At 44.1% G+C, this 21,252-nt stretch overlaps 1 protein-coding gene across 5 annotated transcripts in view; it reads left to right on the forward strand.

Annotated features, from left to right (window-relative positions):
- WWC2 (WW and C2 domain containing 2) overlaps positions 1 to 21,252 on the forward strand; it is a 208,037-nt gene that overhangs the window by 169,373 nt on the left and 17,412 nt on the right. For all 5 annotated transcript variants that reach the window (XM_019422330.2, XM_053900828.1, XM_019422332.2 and 2 more), the window contains 5 exons: positions 6,603 to 6,733; positions 8,927 to 9,125; positions 10,343 to 10,507; positions 11,893 to 11,985; positions 14,587 to 14,829. In XM_019422330.2, the coding sequence (XP_019277875.2) occupies positions 6,603 to 6,733; positions 8,927 to 9,125; positions 10,343 to 10,507; positions 11,893 to 11,985; positions 14,587 to 14,829 (831 nt within the window). The remainder of the gene's footprint in view (positions 1 to 6,602; positions 6,734 to 8,926; positions 9,126 to 10,342; positions 10,508 to 11,892; positions 11,986 to 14,586; positions 14,830 to 21,252) is intronic.

The following is a 21,252-nucleotide window of genomic DNA, read 5'->3' on the forward strand; positions in this document are numbered from 1 at the left end:
TCTTGCCTCTTCATCCTGGCCTGAACCTGCAATACAGTATTGAAAGAAATGGTGACAACAGACATCCTTGTCATGTATGTGATCTTGTAGGGAAGCTTCCAGTTTTTCACTATTACATATGATTTTTGCTGTAGTTGTTGTAGTTGCCTTTTGTTGAGGAAAATCCTTTTCCTAGTTTGTTGAGTGTTTTATCATAGAGACTGTTGGATTTAACCAGTGCTTTTCTTCTGTATCTATTGAGATGACATGTGTTTTTTGTCCTTTATTCTCTTCATACGGTTTACTGATTTCAGATGTCAGACCAGCTTCTCATTCCTAAGGTAAATCCCACTTGGTCATGGTGTATAATCCTTTTTATATGATATTAGATTCAGTTTTCTAGTATTTTGTTGAGAATCTTTTTTACGTCTGTATTCGTCGTTTTCTTCTGATCACCTTGTCTAGTTTCAACATTAGGGTAATTCTGGCCTCAGGGAATGAGTTAGGAAGTGTTCCCTCCTCATCTACCATTTAAGAAGAATTGGCATGAATTCTTTATATGTTTGGTAGAATTTGGTAGTGAAGCCCTCTGAGTTTGGACTTTGTGGGAAGTTTTTTGTTTACTAATTCAATCTCTTGTTCTAAGTCTACTCAGAATTTTGTTGTAATACCACTTTGAGTAGTTTGCGTCTTTCTGGAATGTGCTCACTTTATCTAGTTTATCCAACTTGTTGGCAGACGGTTGTTTCTAGTAACCTTTATCATTCATTTTATATCTCTAAAGTTGATAGTGATGGTCCCTCTTTTGTTCCTGATTTCAGTCATTTGAACTCTCTTTCCATTTTTCTTGGTCAGTCTAGCTAAAGGTTTTTACTTTTTTGAATCTTTTCAAAGAATCGACTTTTGGTTTCCTTGATCTTCTCTAATATTTCTCTATTCACCGTTTTGTGAATTTCTACTCTGGTGTTTATTATTTCCTTCCTTCTGATTGCTTTAGGTGTACTTTTTACTCTTTTTTCCATTTTCTTCAGGTGGAAGGTTAGGTTATAGATTTGAGATCTTTCTTCTGTTTTAACACACACACTTAACACTGTAAATTTCTTGCTGAGCACTGCTGTAAGCAGCATCTTACAAACTTCAGTATGTTTTAATTTTCATTCAGCTCTTTAGTATTTTCTAATTTTCCTTGTGACTCCTTTGACTCATTGGTTATTTAGGAGTGTGTTGATTCTCACATCTTTGTTATTTCTTATTGTTTCCTTCTGTTATTGATTTTTCATTTCCTTACAGTGTGGTCACAGAATATATTTTGTAGGACTTCAGTCCTTTTAAGTCTGTTGAGGTTTGTTTCATGGCCTAGCATGTTCTGCCATTCCTGGAGAATGTGCCATGTGCACTTGAGAAGAATGTGTATTCCGCTCTTGCTGGGTGAGTTTTCTATAGGTGTTTGTTAGGTCTCGTTTGTTCACAGTGTTGTTATATGCATACATATGCCTTCTTATTACACTTTTTATCGTATCCTAATCTCACTTTAACTTGTTTCTTTTGTGGAGGGGAGTGATGGAGAGATTTATAGCAAAGCGTACAGATCTGATATGAATTTTCCAGTGACTTTTCACAAAGCAAGCACACCTGTGTAGCTCCCACCCACATCAAGGTATAGTGCATTATCAGCACCCTAGCGCCCTCCCTGGTGCCCCCGTCCTAGTCATTACCACGCTCCCCTAAAGGTAGTCTCTACTCTGACGTCTGTCTCTGAACTTTACATAGTGGAATCTTTCAATATATGTTATGTTATGTCTGGCATCTCGTGCTCACCATTATGTCTGTGAGAGTCATCTATGTTATTTTGTGTGATTGTAGCTCATTCGTGCTCACTGTTGTGCAATATTTCATTGTGTAATTTTATCACCGTTTATTTATCCATTCTGCTATCGATGGACATTTGAGTTTCTGATTTGGAGGCTACTAGGATTAGTGCTGCTCTTACCATCTTGTACATGTCTTTATCTTTCATTTTAGCCATTGTGGTAAGTATATAGTACTCTCATGTTTTTCCATTTCCCTGATTATAATATTTAATGGCCAGATGGATGTCCTTTTTTGTGAAACATCTGTCCAAGATTTCGCCCATTTTTCTGTTCGATTCTCTCTCTTTTTTTTTCAGTAGGTTGGTAGCCGTTCTTCATTTTAGATTTGAGTGTTTTGTCAAATATGTCTATTGCAAATATCTTTGCCCATTCTGTGGCTTGCCTTTTCATTTTCTTAATGTTGCCTTTTGGTGAATAGAAGTACTCGGGTTTAACGCAGTCTTTTTTATCAGTTGTTCCCTGTCTGCTTAGCGTTTTCCTTTGCTATTTAAGAACTATTTGCCCACCCCAGGGTCATGAAGATGGTTTCCTGTCTTGTCTTATAAAAGCTTTATTGGTTTACCTTTCACATTTAGATCTGCAGTTCATCTGAAATTAATTTTTTTGTAAGGTGTGAGGTAGGGATCGAGATTTCTTTTTATCCACGTGGTAGCCCATTGGCTCAGCACCATTTGTTGAAAAGACTTTCTTTCCCAGCTGCATTGCATTTTCATCTTTGTCATAACCCACTGACCTGAACATGTGGGAGTCTGTTCCTAGATATTCTGTTGTATTCCATTGGCTTAGTTGTCTACCTTTGTAGAAAATACTCTACTTTTTTCAAAGTGAAAGCTTTCAGTAATTTGTCGTGTAGAATGATTTTTCTGAGGCTATGTGTAGATAATCACTATCAGATTAAAGAAGTTTCTTGCTCTTTCTAGTTTGCTAAGACTTTTTATTATGCATGGATATTGAGTTTTCTCAAACATTTTTACTGTCTACTTAACTCTTAAATTGATTACACAGTTGTTCTCTTTTATTCTCTTAATGTGCTAGATTGTACATTGATTAACTTCTGAATGTTAAACCACGCTTGGATTGCTGGAATAAAACAGACTTCATCGTGATGTATTTTATATGTGTTTTTATATATGTTGCTGGTTTTGATTTCTTGATTTTGTGTTTGGGTTAATTTTCATTTATGTTTGTGAGAGAGGTTAGTCTTTAATTTCCTTTTTTTTGTAATGTCGGTTTTTTTTTACTGCAAGGTTTACCAGCCTTCCTAATGTAAATTAGAAAGTATTCCTTTTTCACTTCCTGCGGAAGGTTTTGTAAGGTGGGTATCATACCTTCCATAAGTCATTGGGAGAATTCCCAAGAGAATTCACCAGCCCAGCCTATAATTTTCTTTGTGAGAAGCAGCCTTTCACAACCAAGGCTATGCAAGAAGTAAACATTTACCAAAAAAATATTTTCGATGACTATTTTCTTATTTCTCCCAAGGATGGCACATAACTCACACCATTTTAGATGTCATGTTTTGTTTTGCTTTAACATAATGGATGCTAGAGGGCACAAGGGAACTCTAATGGAATCCCAGTTGAAAAGGGCTTGTGGACCATTTTTTATTATAGATTCCATTTCTTTATTAGATACAGGACTATTCAAGGGGCGCCTGGGTGGCTCAGTCCGTTAAGCGTCCAACTTCAGCTCAGGTCATGATCTCATGGTTCATGAATTTGAGCCCCACGTCAGGCTCTGTGCTGACAATTTGGAGTCTGTTTGGGATTCTCTCTCTCTCCCTCTCTCTCTGCCCCTCCCTGACTCATGCTTTCTCTCTCTCTCAAAGTAAATAAATAAACTTAAAAAAAAAAAAAGATACAGGACTATTGCAGCTTTCTATACTTGTATTCATTTCAGTAAGCATTATTTTCTACAGGATTTGTCTATTTTACCTAAATTATCAAAATTTTAGCAAAGCTATCCAAGGTACCCTCTAATTTTTCATATATACAAGGACTTTGCTATGTTTCTGTTTTATTTCTCACATTGGCAAATTTGTACCATTTCTGCTTTTTTTCTCACTCTTGCTAGGGACCTGTCAAATGTTTTATTTTATTCAAAGAAACATCTTTTGGCCTTGTTGATTCTTTTTCTCTATTTATACATGTGTTTTCTATTTTATTAATTCTGCTCTTTTCTTTATTATGTCCTTGCTTCTGCCTTCATTAGGCTTAATTTGCTGCACTTTTTTTTTTTTTTAACTTCTTGAGATAGGTAATCGTTCACACCATCTTCTTTTCCAATTTATGCATTTAGGGCTTAAAAATTCTTTTTGAGCACAGCTTTGTCTGCTTTTCACAAGTTTGATAATATGATATTATCAAAATATCATTGAACTTAAAATAGTTTTTAATTTTCGTTGTAATTTCTTTTTTGATCTATGAGGGGTTTTTTTTTAGAAGTATATTTACTTAATTCCTAAACAGTGGGGTTTTCTAGTTATCTTTTTATTATTGATTTCTTCTAGCTGTATTTCCCTGTTTTCAGAGAACAGAGAACATACTATTCAATCATACAGAATATTGAAATTTCCTTTATGGCTTAGTATATGGTCAGTTTGGGTAAAAGTTCTGTGTGTTCTTAAGAGAACATGTTCTACAGCCCAAGTTTGTCAATTTTTGTCTTTCAAATCTTCTTCAAATTTTTCAATTTGCTTATTTTACCAGTTATTGAGAGAGAGATTAAAATCCACCAACTTATGATTGTAGATGTCTGTTTCTCCTTTTAGTTTGTTAGTCTTTGCTTTTTGACTTCTGTGTTTATGTTCACAGATGAATATAAATTTAGGATTGTGTTGTATCTTTCTGTTCAGCTGGCCCTTTCGTTGTTATAAAATAGCCCTCTTTATCTGTACTAATACCCCTTGTTTTAAAATCTGTTTCGTCTGGTATTGATAAAGCTGTATCCACCCTTTTTCGGTTAGTGTTTTCATGGTTTATCTTTTTCCATCCTTTTACTTTCAATCTTTCTGAATTCTTAGATTGAAAGTGTTTCACTTGCAAGCAGTATATAGTTGCTTTTGGTTTATTATCCAGTCTTATAACCCTTACCTTTTAATTGAAATATTTAGTTCATTTACATTTAATGCTATTAGTGATATATTTGGGTTCGAACATATTATCTTACTCTTTTTTTTTTTTAAGGAAAGGAAAATTTCATTTGCCCTTCTATTAGATCATTAGTAATACAGTCTTTTATTTTTTGCTGTATCCCTAGTGATTACAGCATGCATCCTTGCCTTCTTAAGAGAAGCTACCTTAAATTCATGCTTTTACTTTTTCCCACACAGTACAAGAATTTTGAAAGACTTGAGCTCCATTTATGCCCTTTCCTCCTTCTGCGAAATTATTGGTCATGCGCTTTAGTTCTGTATATTTTAACGTATATCCCACAAGATACTATTGTTCTATTGCCAGTCAATATTCATTTAGATTTCCCCACATCTTTACCCTTCCTGGTGTATTTCATTTCTTTCTGCATTAGTGCACTCCCATTTGGGTCATTTTCCTTCTGCTTGAAGAACTCCCTTTAGGATTTCTTTTAGTGCACATCTATCAGTGTCTTTATTTCCACTTGAAAAGGAATTTTTTTTTCCCTGCATATTCAGAATTCTAGGTGGGCAGTTAATTCTCTGAACACATTACAGATACCGTTTTGTTGTCATCTGGCTTCCACTGATTCTGTTGAGCTGCTGGAGAACAGTCGATCCTTAAAAAGTAATACATCTTTTTTTTTTTTTTCACTGCTCATAAGATTTTCTCTCTTCCTTTGCTTTTCAGCAGTTCCACTCTGATGTGCTAATGTGGGTTCGTGTTTACACTAGTGAGATTCTCCACCATTTCATCAGTTTTCTTGAACACATTAACTGTAAAAACTTAAATTCCTTCTCTAAATAATGGCAGTGTATGGGCCACCTGTAGGTTGCCTCTTTTATCTTATCCGTTGTTGCTCTTGGTTTCCAGTGGCTGCTGGATATTATGTATGAAGAATTGTGGAGGCTCTGGCTGATATTTTCCTCCAGAGAGGATTTAGCATTCTTCCAGAAGGCCGATTACAACATGGGCAGATCACCTGAGTCACTTGGAGGGCCTGAATTCCAATTTTTCCCTCCCTAGGACCGTGAAGAAACTGAAGTATCTGCCTACTGTTTTAGCCTCCCTGCAGCTGGGCTTTGCTTAGTTTCCCACCTCTTGCTGTCGGATCTGCAGCTGAGGAGTGGGAAATACCGCAGCAAGAACATCGTGCAGAATACTGGACTCCCCTTTCCGTTCGTTTCCCTGGGCCCCAGTGTGCTGGCTGCCTTGGGGGCCTTGTCAGTTTTCATCTTCACGTTCTATCGATAGTGCCGCTGTTCTGCACAGCCACAATTTTAGCCTGCGTGCCTCAACCGCTAGAACTGATACACGTCCCTGGGGGGAAAGAGTGGCAGTGACGTCGCTTCACCTGCCTGCGTTTCTCCTCTCCCCGGGGTCTCGGCCTTCAGTCCCGATTGCCTGTGTCGCTCTTGGTTGCTTTAAAAACGCCGGAGGTTGGTTTGTTGCCTTTTGTTTTATTTCCGTCAGCTTTCATATTTGTTCTCGGCAGGAGAATTGGGTCTGGTGCCACCTTCTTTTCCACAACTGGAAGCTTCAGTCCCCATCTGATGAGTTTTTGAATCGTTTCTCACAATATGTGATGTTAATTGCCGTCCGTACACCTTCTGTTCTCCAGGATGCCGTGTCAGCCCTCCTTGCAAGAACATCAGCTGAGCTGTTGGCTGTGGAACAAGAATTAGCACAGGAGGAGGAGGAAGAAGAAGAGCCCGGGCAGGAAGAAGAGGAAAGGGGTCCAGATGGAGACTGGTAAAAACCCTGGGTTCCTTTTGCTATTCGGGAATGCAAAGAGGGTGTGTGTATCACAGGGAAACCTTTATAGGTTCAGATATTACCCTGGAATTATGGAAAGCGGTGCCGTGTTAGGCTGCTACCACTGAAGGAAGGACCCTCTTTGGTCATTAGAGAGTTGAAGAAGGTAACAGCAAAATTTTGGGCCACGTCAGAGTTAACACAGGAAGGACTTTTTTTGTTCCTGCCTCCGTACGTTCTGACACTCTTTTCTGAGCTTTTTAAAATTCTTGGTCTCAGCTACCTGTTTTGAGGGGCGCCCGGGTGGCTTAGTCAGTTGAGCGTCTGATTCTTGATCTTGGCTCAGGTCATGATCCCAAGGTCCTTGGATTGAGCCCCGTGTCGGGCTCAGCACTAAGCGTGGAGCCTGCTTGGGATTCCCTCTCTCTCCCTCTGCCCCACTCTCCTGCTCTCTCTCGCTCTAAACTCATCATCATCATCATCTACCTGTTTTGAAAGGTGTGGTAGTTTATTGTCAATTCGTAAATAAATTTAAAAACTTACTTCCTTTTTCTTTAAATTACCAGAAGTACCTCTGTACCATTTAGGTTCAGGTAAAGCAAAGCACATATCTGAGTACTCATTTTCTATTTGTTCACCTCTGCCTTCTTTTTCTGTTTCCACCTAATTATCCATACCCCGTCCTTTGAAAAAAGAAAAAAGTTATTTATAGATTTTGTCCAGAATCACATATGTATAAAGAACTGCCTTTCCTGGTTTGCATTGTTTTCTCTAAAAACAAATTTTAATGAATGCATCCGTTTTTAAAGTATAGATGTAAAATTATTTGGATTAATTTTAATGTATATATAGTTGCTTATACTGTTGTGTTTGATTGAACTCCTGTTAACACATATACACATACATATATAGCATGCGTTTGTGTGTGTGTGCATGTGTGTATAAAACTTGTTACAAACGAAGACTGACAAGATATGTCATAAATAACAAAATCTTGGACATTTGGAAGGAACAGCTCACTACAGTTAGGCAAAAAGGTACAGATATACATTGTTCTTGTCAGGAGCCTTTTACAGTGATTACCAGTCAGAGCACTGCAAAAAATAAATAAATACGAGAGTGATTATAAGGCCCATCATGATATATCTTTAAACACTAAACCTTTGTGTGTGTAAAACACAGTTTGTTTCACATACATTTCCAAAAATACACCCGATTTGTAGCATAAAGGAATTTATAGCTCGTGGAATCCTTTGCTAGCTTCCCTGTGCTCATCTCATGACTAGGCAGTTAATAACAGGCGTGTGCCCATCTGTCAAGAGTCTCACCAATCACAATTACAGCCCACCCTTCAGTTATCAGTGGAGAAAATGTTACTGTCCTAAGGACATGAAACTCAACAGACCATGAGATATTCTAAGCCACGCTGGTACCCAGGCTTTCCTGTCGATGCAGTTTATTCAGAACATAAACCCGCATGTACATTCTGGGGCCCCGCTTGTAATACCACCCAAGCCCATGCTGTGGCTTTGGTTAGAGACAAGATCACATGGCCTTAGGATTCCTGTTATTTCAGGTGTAAAACTCCCTTGACACAGGGTTTTTACCCCTGCTAGACTGTAAGCACAGTCGTTTTTTATAAAGATTTTTTTTTATAAAGATTTTATTTTTAAGAAATGTCTACAACCAGGGTGGGGCTCAAACTCGTAACCCCGAGATACAGAGTTGCACAATGCACCGAGCCCGCCAGGTACCCCGACGATGGATATTTTCAATGCTTATGTCTTTATTCGCTTTTAGCGAAGTCACTCCATTCTGCTGGAAGATTAATTTTATAACAAGTAAACACCTGAAATCAAGTTACATTAAAGTGAGTGTCAGTGCTTTTAAATGGCGGGGCTAAATGTTATACGTGATTTTCAGAATATTTCTAATTTAACGCCTAAGAATTCGGTCCGATTCCACTAATGTAACTTTGTAGTACCCAATTATGGTGATTTTGCTGCATATTGCTGGAGGGTCGGTTGCTGATTTCATTTTGCGTGTAGCAGTTTGAGCCGGGGAGATGGCTTGTGTCGTTAACGTGAGTCTCATTCCTTGTGGGAGAGCGGTGTCCGCCCCAGGTGGCCCTGCTCACGCGTGCACCTGCCGGACCCAAGTTGTGTCTGGTTCTGCTCCGTCTCACCGTAGGTTGACAATGCTGCGGGAGGCCTCTGATGAAATCGCGTCTGAAGAAGAGGCCGACGTGAAGTTGCCCGAGGGCGGTCGCCGTGCAGGAGACCTGTGCTCGCGCCCCCGCGTGCCCGAGGCGGAGGAGGTCGTGGGCAGGAGAGAGGACGGCGGTGCTGAAGAGCGCGGCAGCCGGCCACCCGGCGGGCCGTCCACCCTGGTGAGCACTTTCAGCCACACTCCCCACCGGCCTGACCTCCGGCGGCAGCGCGCAGGCCAAGTCTGTCTCCTCGGGTGTAAATCCGTACCAAGATCTGTGCCGTAGCTGCTCACGGCAGGCGTTTGTGAAAGGAGGCTTTAAGATGTTCATATGGGCCCCAGTATTCATTCGTGACTTACGTTTTATGTAAGAAGATGAACAGTGCTATTTAGAGCTGTGTAAATGGTCTGGGAGGATTTATTAAAAGCGTTTCCAGAATTTCCCGGCTAACACCAGGACGACCACTGAATTGCGTCACATTTCATAAATGCTGTGAGTGGACACGTTCAGAGACGTGGTGCTCTGACCGGAATCTGCTCTGGAACGTGGCAGGTCGCTCGGTGTAGCGATGGGTGCTGGTTACGGGAGGGACGTGTTGGTAGAGAGCGCATCCCCAGAGGGAGGAAATCATTTTCAGGCTTGGAGGATGCTTGGGATGTCGATGATGGAGTCTACAAAACTCCAGCCCTTTGTTCCTGAGGAAAATAGTATTTTGCCCTGACCCAAGACTTCCTCCGATAAAGGAGCAAACCAGCACGAGGCAGCTTTTGAATCCTTTGATGCACATGAGATCAACAATAAACGTCTGCCTGTGCCTGTAGAGTTAGTGCCCTGAGAAACTTCTGTTTTTACTTAAATTTTATTTTTTATTACATTTCCAGAGGTACAGCGAAAATCCAAACACAGCTTCACAGCAGTTGCTATTTCCGTGTATGCATAACTGCGTATTCTGTGTAAACCTATAACTTTGTAGTATATTTTCATTTTCTTATATGTTGATTACTTGTATCGTTCTGAAAAAACAACCACCACAAAAACCAGGGATCAGCATGTTGAACGGTATTTCGTGTTGAAGTACTCCTAAACAAGATTCTCTACAGAACCACATTTACCCTGTGGAAATTGAAGGCTTCCTTGTGTAGGTCAGATGTGTTGGGGGGCACCTCCATTTATGGGTGACACCGTCCTGCTCACTGCAGGTCGGTCACTTCCCACTCGGCAGAAAACCATCTCCCGGGGTCCCGTCGGGAGGAACGCCAAGCCTGTCTCTCAGAAGCGGCCCTAGTGCCGGATGAGGCTCTGTTGGGAGATCAGCTGTTGCCTTTGTAGCTGGGCGAAAGGAGCAGAAATGTATCCTCATCCATCCGTGCCTGACAGATGTCTGACTTCCGTTCTAGGTTGATAAAGAGACAAACACGGATGAGGCCGGCGACACCAGTGTGGCAGTTCGCCCCAAAGACCGCAGCGGCCTGAGCACTCGGCAGCGCCCCTTTGTCCGCAGCAGCGTGATCGTGCGCTCACAGACCTTCTCCCCGGGGGAGCGGAACCAGTACATCTGCAGGGTAAGGGGGACACTGCCCCCCCCCCCCCGCCAGTGGGTGGCCCGCCGACCACCAGGGACAGTCACCGGGGGGGTCTTCCGATTCCGCCTACCAACACGGATGGGTAGAAATGCCCCGAAATATACATGAAATACCACACTCTCATGGGTCTTTCAGTTTGGGTTGTTTTTTTACCTTTTCTTAAATTTCATGTCTCATTAACTCTAAGCCATTTATTTGGCAAATAAGTGAATTAAGGACCTGGCTGCTGAATATATTTGTACTTCAGTGTGTATTTAGAAGCTTCAAATGACCTGAGACTTAAATATTTCTGCCGCATATCATACATGCCTCAAACCATGTTAATCCTGCAGAACCAAAATTAGGTTTTAGAACAAAAATCATCTTTTAATAATGCCTCTAGACACTGAGTCCCATCCCTCCCTGCCTCTGTAGACAATTTGGTGGGCCTTGCATCGGTTTGCCAAGTTCTACTTCCAGAAGAAGCCATGAGTGATAGTAATAGATTAATATTATATTATTAAATATTATTAAATTATATATTATTAAATTATGTTGTTAAATATTATTAAATTATATTATTAAATGTATTAATATTATATTATTAAATATTATATTTATTATTAAATATTATAAATAATATTATATTACTACATGGGTTAGAAAATACCCTCAAAATTCTAAACTTACTCGGTGCAGCAAATATTTTTATTAACCATCTGCTGGTAAGCATGTTTCTAGACACTTGACTGGACTTCCTCTGCGAACAGAAGAGGCCCAGAGCCCTGCCCTCGCACAGCTTACACCCCTGTGTGTTGAGGCACAGTTACCGTAAACAAGTTGTGAAGTGTCTTAGGGGGGGACCGATTCTCTGGAAAACAGTAGAGCGAGTGAAGGGGGTTTGGAAATGGGGAAAACGAGGGTCTCAAGTTTAAAAGTAGGGTCCGAAGCAGGTGAAAGAGTGAGTACAGGCTGTCTGGGTCAAGAACATTCTAGGTTGTTCTAAACTGTGACTGAAATCTGGCCTGGAACTCTGTATCTTATACAGACCCTACTTTTGAAAACTGAATATTGCAAATTCGCTAAAAATACAAGAGATACTTCTATTTCAAAGTCTGTATGATTATCTTAATGCATGAGTTCTGATGACTGCCCCCAAATGGCAGCTGTTGAAATTATACGTAAGAGAACTTGGTTGTTTAAGGAAAGCACAGAACAGAGAAGAACTTGTTTAGCGAGGATTTTCTTAAAGAAACAAACTCCTGTAATCACTAACCTGCTTCATCCCGTAAGCTTCTCAGTTCTAAACCGCTAGCACGCTGTTATGCAGTGATTTTCTTTCTTTTCTTTTCTCTCTTTTTTTTTTTTTTATCCTTTGTTGCCAGTTGAATCGAAGTGACAGTGACAGCTCAACCCTGGCTAAAAAATCACTGTTTGTGAGAAACTCCACCGAACGGCGCAGTTTGAGGGTCAAAAGGGTATGTATTCCTCTCGCAACATCTCACTGTGTCCGACCAACCCAGAACCACAGATCGTGAAGCATAAGTACCAGAACTCTTGAGCATCATTGCTGCACACTCGTGGACTATTGAATGAGGCCACTATACTTCCAGAAAGACACAGATGTCGTGTTAGTTACGGAGATGGAGGGAGGGTGCCCCGGAGAGCGGCCACTCAGTGCTGATTTGGATCCTGTGCTAATTAAGCCAGGAAATTCACTCTGCGGTATCCATGGAGAGGGGGCTTGCCGAATGGTTGATGGCTGCTAGGTCCCCACCCCACATCTGGCTCTGGAGCAGTTGTGGGAGTAGTGTAACACCCAGTACCTTTTTGGAAGGACCGATGTTCTGGTACAGGAGTACACGGTTTTAGTAACTTGCTTGAAAACAGATATTTCGGGAAGGTTAAGGTTAACGTGGACGGGAAAGCTCCAGCTGACCTGGGGACATCGGGCTCTGGACTGGCCTTAAAGGATGAGTGTGAGAGAATGTTTAAATACGTTAAAAGGTTGGACTGTTTGGGTACTTCAACAATTCCCGCTTACTTACAGCTGAAATACTGATGGAGAGTTATTTTCCTGCTAATAATTTGTTTAGTAATTTATTAAGCCATCGTATTGCAGCTTAGATGTGTCGTTTAAGTGAGGACGAAGCCTCGTGTGTGCTGAGCGAGGCAGACATGGCCGCAGGAGTTTCCAGTCTACAGAAGGCGTCCAGGGAGCACACAGGGCTGGGCAAGGTGCCTGAGTGAGAGAGAAAGGACTGAGCTCATCTGGTTGTGGGAATCTAAAAGGCTTGATGGGGGAGGTCTGTGGCCTTGACCCCTGTATGAAATTTTAAAAGAAGATGGTAGTTCTGTGGGAGGTGGGGAGGAGGGATACCTGTGCGGTCTTCCCAGTGCAGTAACTTCGAGTTTACAGCATGAAAACTGGGATGACAGGAGTAGTTACACCATGGAAATCAGCAAATTCTTACAAACCCAGGCTGCTGCTCCTTTTTTTTTCTGAGAGAGAGAGAGAGAGAGAGAGTCGGTGCACCTGCACAAGCATGAGAAGGGCAGAGAGAGAAGGAGACAGAGGATCCCAAGCAGGCTGCGTGCTGCCAGCCTGGAGCCTGATGTGGGGCTCGATCCCACGACCCTGGGATCATGACCTGAGCCGAAATCCAGAGTTGGATGCTCACCTGATTGAGCTACCCAGGCGCCCCCGACCGGTGCTTTTTTCTGCACCCGTGCCCCCACCCAGAGCTGCTTATGAAACATCAGCCAGCACAACACCGCACGCGTACACATAACCACTAGGAAGGATTTCTTATTCTGAAAAAAAGTAATACGGCCAAAGCACGTGTGGTGATTCTGTTGTGTAATAAGTTTGTTAGAGCAGAGACCAAATACAGGGGACCTAATAAGAAGATTATAGAATGTTCAAGAACGTTACAGCAATATGTGTGGGACGAGGAGGAGGGGGTACAAGCTATGCAGCCCTGAAACAGGAAGAGGGACAGCAGGCCTCCCTCTGCCATCTGTCATGAGCACCCCTGTCGTCCAGATCTTCAAGCCCGAGTACTTCTCAAATTTGAGTCCCTCCTCTCTCGCATCAAAGAGTACCAGTTTTTACTCTTATTTTCCATTCCAACTGCCAGTGGTCTGGACAAAAAATACCCTCTTTGTTTCCCCTCTGCTTATGCAACCTTCCCAGCCTCTTCTGACTTCCTTTCGTCAAGTAGGCGTGACCAGCCGTGAGTGGTCTCTCCCTTCCTGTGGCACAGAAGGCGCTACCTCACAGCTCACGGCTGGACGTCTTCAAGGTCAAGGACTGGGTCTTCTCTCCCTGGTGTGTGGCCCACGGCCAACCCCCCACCCCTACCCAGCAGACATTTATTCACACGTATTCAATCATTATTTCTTGGCAAATGGGTAAGATTGGCCCCAGGAAGAGCACCAGTGACTCGCTGGTGAAAGTGGCTGTTAGACAGCGGGAACTCGAGGAAGGGGTTGGGGTTTGAGCATATCGAGGAGGGAGGCGCTCAGACTCTCAGCCGCGCCGAGCAGCTGCATTCTGGCTGGCGCTTCCAGAAACGAGGGCCCGAGGATGTGAGCGGTGGGGTGCCGCCGTGTGTCGTGAGCTGGAGGGAGCGTAAGTTTCTTGTGTTTGTTTTGCACAGAGGGCAGGCGCCGGGTGGCAAAACGGTCAGGCTAAGTGAGGCTTGTGCTACGGCAACAACTTCACAAAGCCTCTGCGGTCTGAACCAACACGGGTTCGTTTCTTACTCCGCTGCTTGTTCATTGCCGGCTGGCTAAATGCTCTGCTCATTTTGTCTTCCCTCGGGACCCGAGCCGACGAGGCCTCCACCCCCGAATCTTTGCCGTCCCTCTAGCCGGGGACGGAGATGTCCACACGTCACACCGGCCTCGAAAGGCTGCCGCCTGGCGGTGCCCGGCACCGCCACTCACCTCTCCTCGGCCGCTGGCGCCTCCCTGCCCGGGAGCACGGAGACGTGCCAGGAGGGACGAAGAGCCGGATGGCCACCACCAACCACCATAATGAGGGTGTTGTGCTGTTCTGTCTTCTGACCCTGCAGACGGTGTGCCAGCCCGTCCTGAGAAGAACGGCGCAGGAACGGCCCGTGCGCACATCCCTGGACCTAGAACTGGACCTTCAGGCGTCTCTCACCCGGCAGAGCCGCCTCAACGACGAGCTGCAGGCCCTGAGGGGCCTGAGGCAGAAGCTGGAGGCGCTGAAAGCTCAGGGGGAGACTGACCTTCCACCGGGCGTGCTGGAGGACGAGCGCTTCCAGAAGCTCCTGAAACAAGCTGAGAAACAGGTACAGGTCTCCGTGTCCCCGCTGGCCCCGAGGGGCGTGCAGAGATGGGTGCTAAAGCCTGTCCCGTGGAAGGTCCCCAGCTTACACTCGCTTTGACAAAGTCTGCAGGTGCTTTTCCTGGAACTCAGAACTCTTTTTTCCCCTTGTCGTAGGCCTATTTTTTTTTTTGTTTTGACCTAGGATATTGCTAAGAGAGCAGCACTGCCACCCCCCCGGGTAGACAGCAGGTCCCCCGACTACTCCGCCCCCACCCCTCCGGCCACCTGCCGGCCGGGAGCATGGCCTCGAGGGGGAAGTGGCCATCCCGTTCCTGCTCCGCGGTTCTCACCGTCTCAACACGAGACTGGGCAAAGAAACTCAGTGGAACTTTTCACATCGGTGACAGATTTCATCTGAATCCTCTGAGTAGCCCTTTAGGACTCATTAACCACCTCAACTGTTAACGCCTTGTCAATTTGAAGCCTTCAGAATTTTCAGTCTTTCTTCCCTTCAAAAAAGATCACACGTCCCATATTGGCATTTTTGCCTCTCACCCCACAAGTAACCGTACAAAATAAGATCCGATCACCGATTAAAAACTAGGGTATTGTTAAGGGAGTATTTCTATTGTCCTGCCACCTACCTGCAACCAAATTTTTTTGGAGCCTGCTTTGTTGGTTTATTCTCTAAAGTTTAGAATTCGTATTTGGGCAGAAGAGAGTGTGTCTGCAGCCGTGTGTAACGTACAAATAGAACTTCCCACGTAGCCAAAATATTACAAGTGCCAAAACATTAGTCTCTTTCAATCACATTTGATGGAAATCCGAAATCGATTAGAAACTTTCTTAAACTAATAGAAATTCTTGTCCATAGTATAAACTTCCCTTTTTTGGCCCCTCGTTGTTATTTGGTCACTAATGTGTGATACTATGGAGAAACTGAGTCATTTAATTGACTAGCACTACTAATCCTGGATGGAACTCAGAAACTTAATGAGTTTTAGGGATCAAACTGATCCCAATATTTTTTTAAGGAAAGTCCAAGCAACAAAACATATCTCGCATCTGTATTATGTCCCAACCGACAGACAGAAACCTGGGCGTACAGTAGAACGTCGTTAAGTATCTGTTCAGTGGGGAGTTGAATTATACGCCCTACGTTTGGTACTTTAGAGACTACCAGGGTGATTGGACGCTGTCATGCCCTCCTAGGGCTTGCGGTTTGGTAAAGGCGATGAGCCAGATAGACCAGGCCCTCAAGAGAAATCACTTTCTAGCGAGGTCAGGAGAGGTTTCATGGAGGAAGTGGCGAAGTGGTCTTGAAGGCGAGTAGTGGGACTTCATCCACCGCGGTGGGGAGGCCAGCAGGCACGGGAACCCGCAGTAGTCAATGTCCGGGGTAGCTCATGACAGCGAAGGGAGAGCCCAGAGCCTGGCTGTCCCTTTGCCTAATGGAAAATTGCATTAAAAGCCGAAGTCACCAACTCTTACATTTGTCACCTTGATAATAATAACCATTGCTTTTATTCTCTTGAGTCTTTCGACTCACCATTAGCAATCATTTCAAAGTCTTGGTTAACACTGACCAACTTTAATATCATGGAAGCGTCACAGACCTTTGACCCCTAAAGGTCAAAGGCTTTCAAAGCTGGATTAGAGTTTTACAACTACAGATTTAAACAGAACCTTGCATCTTTAGGGGTTTTTGTTGTTTGTTTTTGATTTGCCACAGTCTGAAGTTCTAGATCCTTGGGTAGCAATAATTATAAAAACTTTGGGACTTTGTGCACTTCATGTCATATTGCTAAATTCATCCATGAATCGCTTGGACCATTATTCTGGTTTGTTTTGACTGCTTTCTAATCTCCAATGTGTAGAGAAAAGTTCAGTACAGCTAATGTTGGTTATTTGAAAAAAACTAAAAGAAAGAAACAAAAGTGGACAAAGCTCTGGCAAGATCCACGAAGAGAAGATCCACGTAAAGACAACTATAAAAGGAAAGAGGGATAGAATTACAGGTAAATTTGCGATATAAAAGATAATGAATAATATCAAAGATAAAGGCCCACAATTTGGACAAATATCTAGGAAAATATAACATACTAAAACTGATGGAAAGGGGGAAAAAAGATTAAAAACCCTATACCTCTTTAAGAAATGAAAGCAGTGATTAAAAATCTATCCACAATGAAGACATAGGTTTAGATGTTCTGTAGGCAAGTTCCACCAAACTTTCAAAGAATAGATTATCTCAATTTTATGTAAACTCTTCCAGATGCTAGAAAAAGAGAGAACATTCCACAACTCATTCTATGTGACCAACAACCCTAATACCAAAACTAGACAAAGATATTATCAAAAAGGAAAATCATAGGCCAGTTTCATCCATAAGTATAGAAGTAAAAATCCTAAATAAAATATCAGTAAATCTAATCCAACAATATATTTAAAAGATATGACATTTTGGGGCACCTGGGTGGTTCAGTCCGTTGGGCGTCCGACTTCGGCCCAGGTCATGATCTCACGGTTCGTGGGTTCAAGCCCCACATCGGGCTGTGTGCTGACAGCTCAGAGCCTGGAGCCTGCTTCAGATTCTGCGTTTCCCTCTCTCTCTGCCCCTCCCCAGCTTGTGCTCTGTCTCTCAAAATAAATAAAAACGTTTTTAAAAAATTAAAAAAAAAAAAAGATACAACATTTTGACCATGCTAAATTGTGCAAGGCTTTTTTCACATTAGAAAAATCTGTTAGTGCAACGAATCCCCTCAGCAGATTAAGGAGAAAAACCACTGGATCAACTCAGTCGATGAAAGAAATATATTGACAATCGTCAGTGTCCATTCGTGTGTAAAACTCTTGATAAGTTAGCAAGAGAGGACTTCTTTAACGTGATAGAGAGTAACCTAAAGGAAATAACGGTCCTAAAGAGACAAACACTGGAATCATCACCTTTAAAATCAGATGCAGGCGTTCAACGCTCTTCTGCTCAACAGTGGATTGGAAATTCTAACCAAAGTAAGGCAAGAGAAAAGTGGAAGCAGAAGGATTGCAAAGGAGGAGATAAAGCTGTCACCACTGGCAGGCACACCTGGATCGTGTACGTTAAAGATCTGCAAATGACTACGAGGAAGAAGAGAGTCTAACAAGAAGCATAAGTAGAATCATCTACAAAAAGTCTGTTGCATTTGCTGTATGCCAACCGGAAACAACTAGACATTTTACTTACGAAGATGTTTTTTACCACGGTGTCAAAGAATATCAAGTGTCAAGGAATAAATGTAACAAAAATTTGCATTACAGCGAAAACTTCATAACCTCGTGAGAAGAGCAGAGGCGAAAACAACCTCTGAATTCATGGAGACGTATATGCCACATTCACGTAGAACAGAGGTCAGCAAACTTTTCCTGTAAAGGGCCGGAGAAGAAATATATCACTACCTCTCAACTCTGCCATGCAACCACAGGAGTCGCCGCGGACCAGGTGTCCCCGAATGGCCCGTGTTCCAAGAAAACTTGGCAAACACAGGTGCAGGCCACAGTTAGCCATCCCCCGATCCGGAGGAGGAGTTATTATTGTGGCTGTAGTCGATTCTCGCTAAAATGTACACAGATTCCATGTCACTCCAAGCAGAATGTCTACATGCATCTACATGGAAATGGATGAAATTAATGGAAGAAAAAGGTCAAGGAATAGCCTTGAATGCTGTGATGGGGGGCCACCAAACGCTTCTTGAGAGGAGGTTTCTTTGGGAAGCCTGTGGTAGGGATGTGTCTGCGACATCCCTAGGGCTAGTGTGGGAACCCCCCCCACCCCCACCCCGTCCATTTTCCGCAAAATACAACGAAAGGAGCTTGGGCGACATCTAAGCTGTCTAATCCTGATCGGAAGAAACGGGATCGAAGCATCTTTTCAAAGATAAAAGTATTGTAGATGCACTGTTTCTAAGTGGGCTTTTTAAATCTTTCATCATATAGAATTCTAAGACTTTTACTGGTGTTACTAGAGGATTCAAGGTTTGCAGGTTTTTCGGGTGACTCTTGTTTTCCTTCCTTGTTAAAGAAATCCTTAGCACAAGTGGATGGAAACGGGGAGGGCTGTAGAACAGCAACCACGGAGATCTTCAGGGCCAGCCTAGGCGCGTTGCTGAGCCTCTAAAAACCTGAGTGTGTCTGTTCTCAGCTGCAGAAAATTCTGGGAGGGGTTTCCTGGGGAACTTGAGCAGAACTGTTGCCTGCAAAAGAGAAACAGCTCGAGTCTTTTCTCTCCTGGGTGCCTCTGGCCTAGCGGGTGAGCTCCCGCATAAACCCCCCAGGGCATTGGCGGGGCCACCCCCTGTATCACGATGCCACCACAGGGGATGTTCCATCTGACCTTGGCAGAGGTCTCCTCTGCCTCATGAAAGCCTGCTGACTTTGCTTACCAGCCAAGATTTTATCCTGTTTGGAGTTTTGCTTGTCCCTTACCTGCCACTAGAGCACACAATTGCCCCTGACTTGCTCGTGGATGGGTAAATAGAGCATAGACAGGATGAGGACAGTCGGTGGCCCCAGGGTAGCTCAGCCACCTGAGGCCTAGTCCCCACCTTCAGGGTTAGGCCCGGCCGTGGTGTGGGCATCTTGGTCTGGGCTGTGCCTCCAAGCTCCAGGAGTACCAGGGTTCAGGGCTGTTATCAGGTCAAACCCAGGGGCTTAGGTAAGACACCGCTTTGTGCGTGAACCTCAACAGTTCTGAGAGACGGTTCTGAAACAGGGATTTATGCTGTTCTGATCCCAGCATCCCACGTAATGTTCATAGTCACGATCTAGGAAAATAATGGCCGTGATACAGAGAAAAATGGCCTGCTCACGCTTTCCAGGCTGCCGAGATCCTTGACTGCCCTCTGTTTTCAGACCTGCCGATCGGCCCCTCTTCCTGTTCTCACTGGCAGAAGTAATCCTAGGAACGTCAGGCAGATCTCCCAGGCGTAATACGAGGTTGAATTAAATTCCCTTGGAAGTGGCCTCTCTGAAAACTGTTAGAGCTCGGTCATTCGGGCAGCCATCTGTGTGACGTGGGTGGTAGTTTCACCTCCCGTGTCCTAATTATCAGCGTTTTGATTGTCCCCGTGGTAAGCCACCGTCTAGGAAGCGGGTGCTGCTGAACCACTGGCGGCCGCTCTCATCTCTGTGTCTACCCCAGGGCCACCGTCTCCACGAAGGTGCTGCTGTGGGTGTGTGAGGTTTTTGCGGGCCCCAGACCCCAACACAACCCAGCACACTTCTGTCCAGAGCCGCGTGTCGCTGGCCTGGCCAGCCGAGTTCACTTGCACGCCACGTTGGACGCATTTGCCCCCAGAGTGGGTCTTCTCCTACCACAGGGTGACGCTCACTGAGAGAAGGCGGGAGCTGGGCGCCCGGCCTTACCGCTGCCCAGGGACCCTTCAGAGTCCTGGGCCTCGTCTGTCTGCTGCGGGGAAGCAAAGATTCCCCGTCCCTGGACGCTTGTCCAGCGCAGGATAGAAGCACGTCTCGTTCTGGCTTTGGGAAGTGTCTTAGAGGAGTGACACTTGAGAATTCTCTCTTGTGAAATGGTGGTTGGTTTTTATATTAATCTGCAGTTGTTTAGTCATTACACTGTACCCACTTATGCATGATTCTGGCCTCATAATACGCTACTGATGATTATAATCATCCTTACAGAAGTTGCATTGATGGTTTTGCTTAGAAATTTAATTATATCTTAATAGAGGTCTTCTCATCTGTATCTGATGAAGCAGTGCCGAGTTGGGTTCGTAATCAGCGCGCACAGCGAGATCCCGGGGGGAGAGAGGAGCCCAAGGAGGATTCGCTGGAGACTGTGCAGAGCAGGAGATAAACACCCCCCCCTTCCCCCCCGTCACTCTGCGCCACCCACGGGCCGCCGCCCGGGGAGCAGGGAAGGAGGAAGGAGGTGGCGCCTTTGTGGGTGCCAGGCAATCCCATGGCATGTTAGGGCTTCAACGGGGAAAACCCACGGCAGGGACTGGAGGCTTGGAGAAGGGACACGAGGGGAGGCTGTGCCTTCGTGAAGTCCCCGGGGCCCCACAGGGAGCTGATGTCCCCCGAGGGCAGCGGGAAAGGATGAGAGGGCCTGGGCTGATGTGTTAGGAGTGTCGGATTCAGAGAGAGACTATGGTTTTCCAGTTCTCGTCGGGAAAATCCTGCGGGACGAAGCAGGGGTGTAGCTAAACAACTAAGGGCCAATAAGAGCTGAGGTAGTTCGTCTTTATCACTTTTTTCTTCAAATGTCCATGCCGTCGCTGTTATTTCCTAGATTGTTACTGCCGACGTCAGATGTGGATTCTATTAATAGCGCAGGACGCACTCCTTTGCTGGGGAGTTGAAGTTCACAGTGAACAGCATGCTATGCTTGTGTGCACAATGCAGGGCGAGCTCTCTACCCAGACTCCTGATAGTGAAAAACGCTCCG

This window comes from Panthera pardus, unplaced genomic scaffold (assembly GCF_024362965.1).
Source record: "Panthera pardus isolate Hobbes unplaced genomic scaffold, ASM2436296v1 HiC_scaffold_13, whole genome shotgun sequence".
Classification (NCBI taxonomy): Eukaryota; Metazoa; Chordata; class Mammalia; order Carnivora; family Felidae; genus Panthera; species Panthera pardus.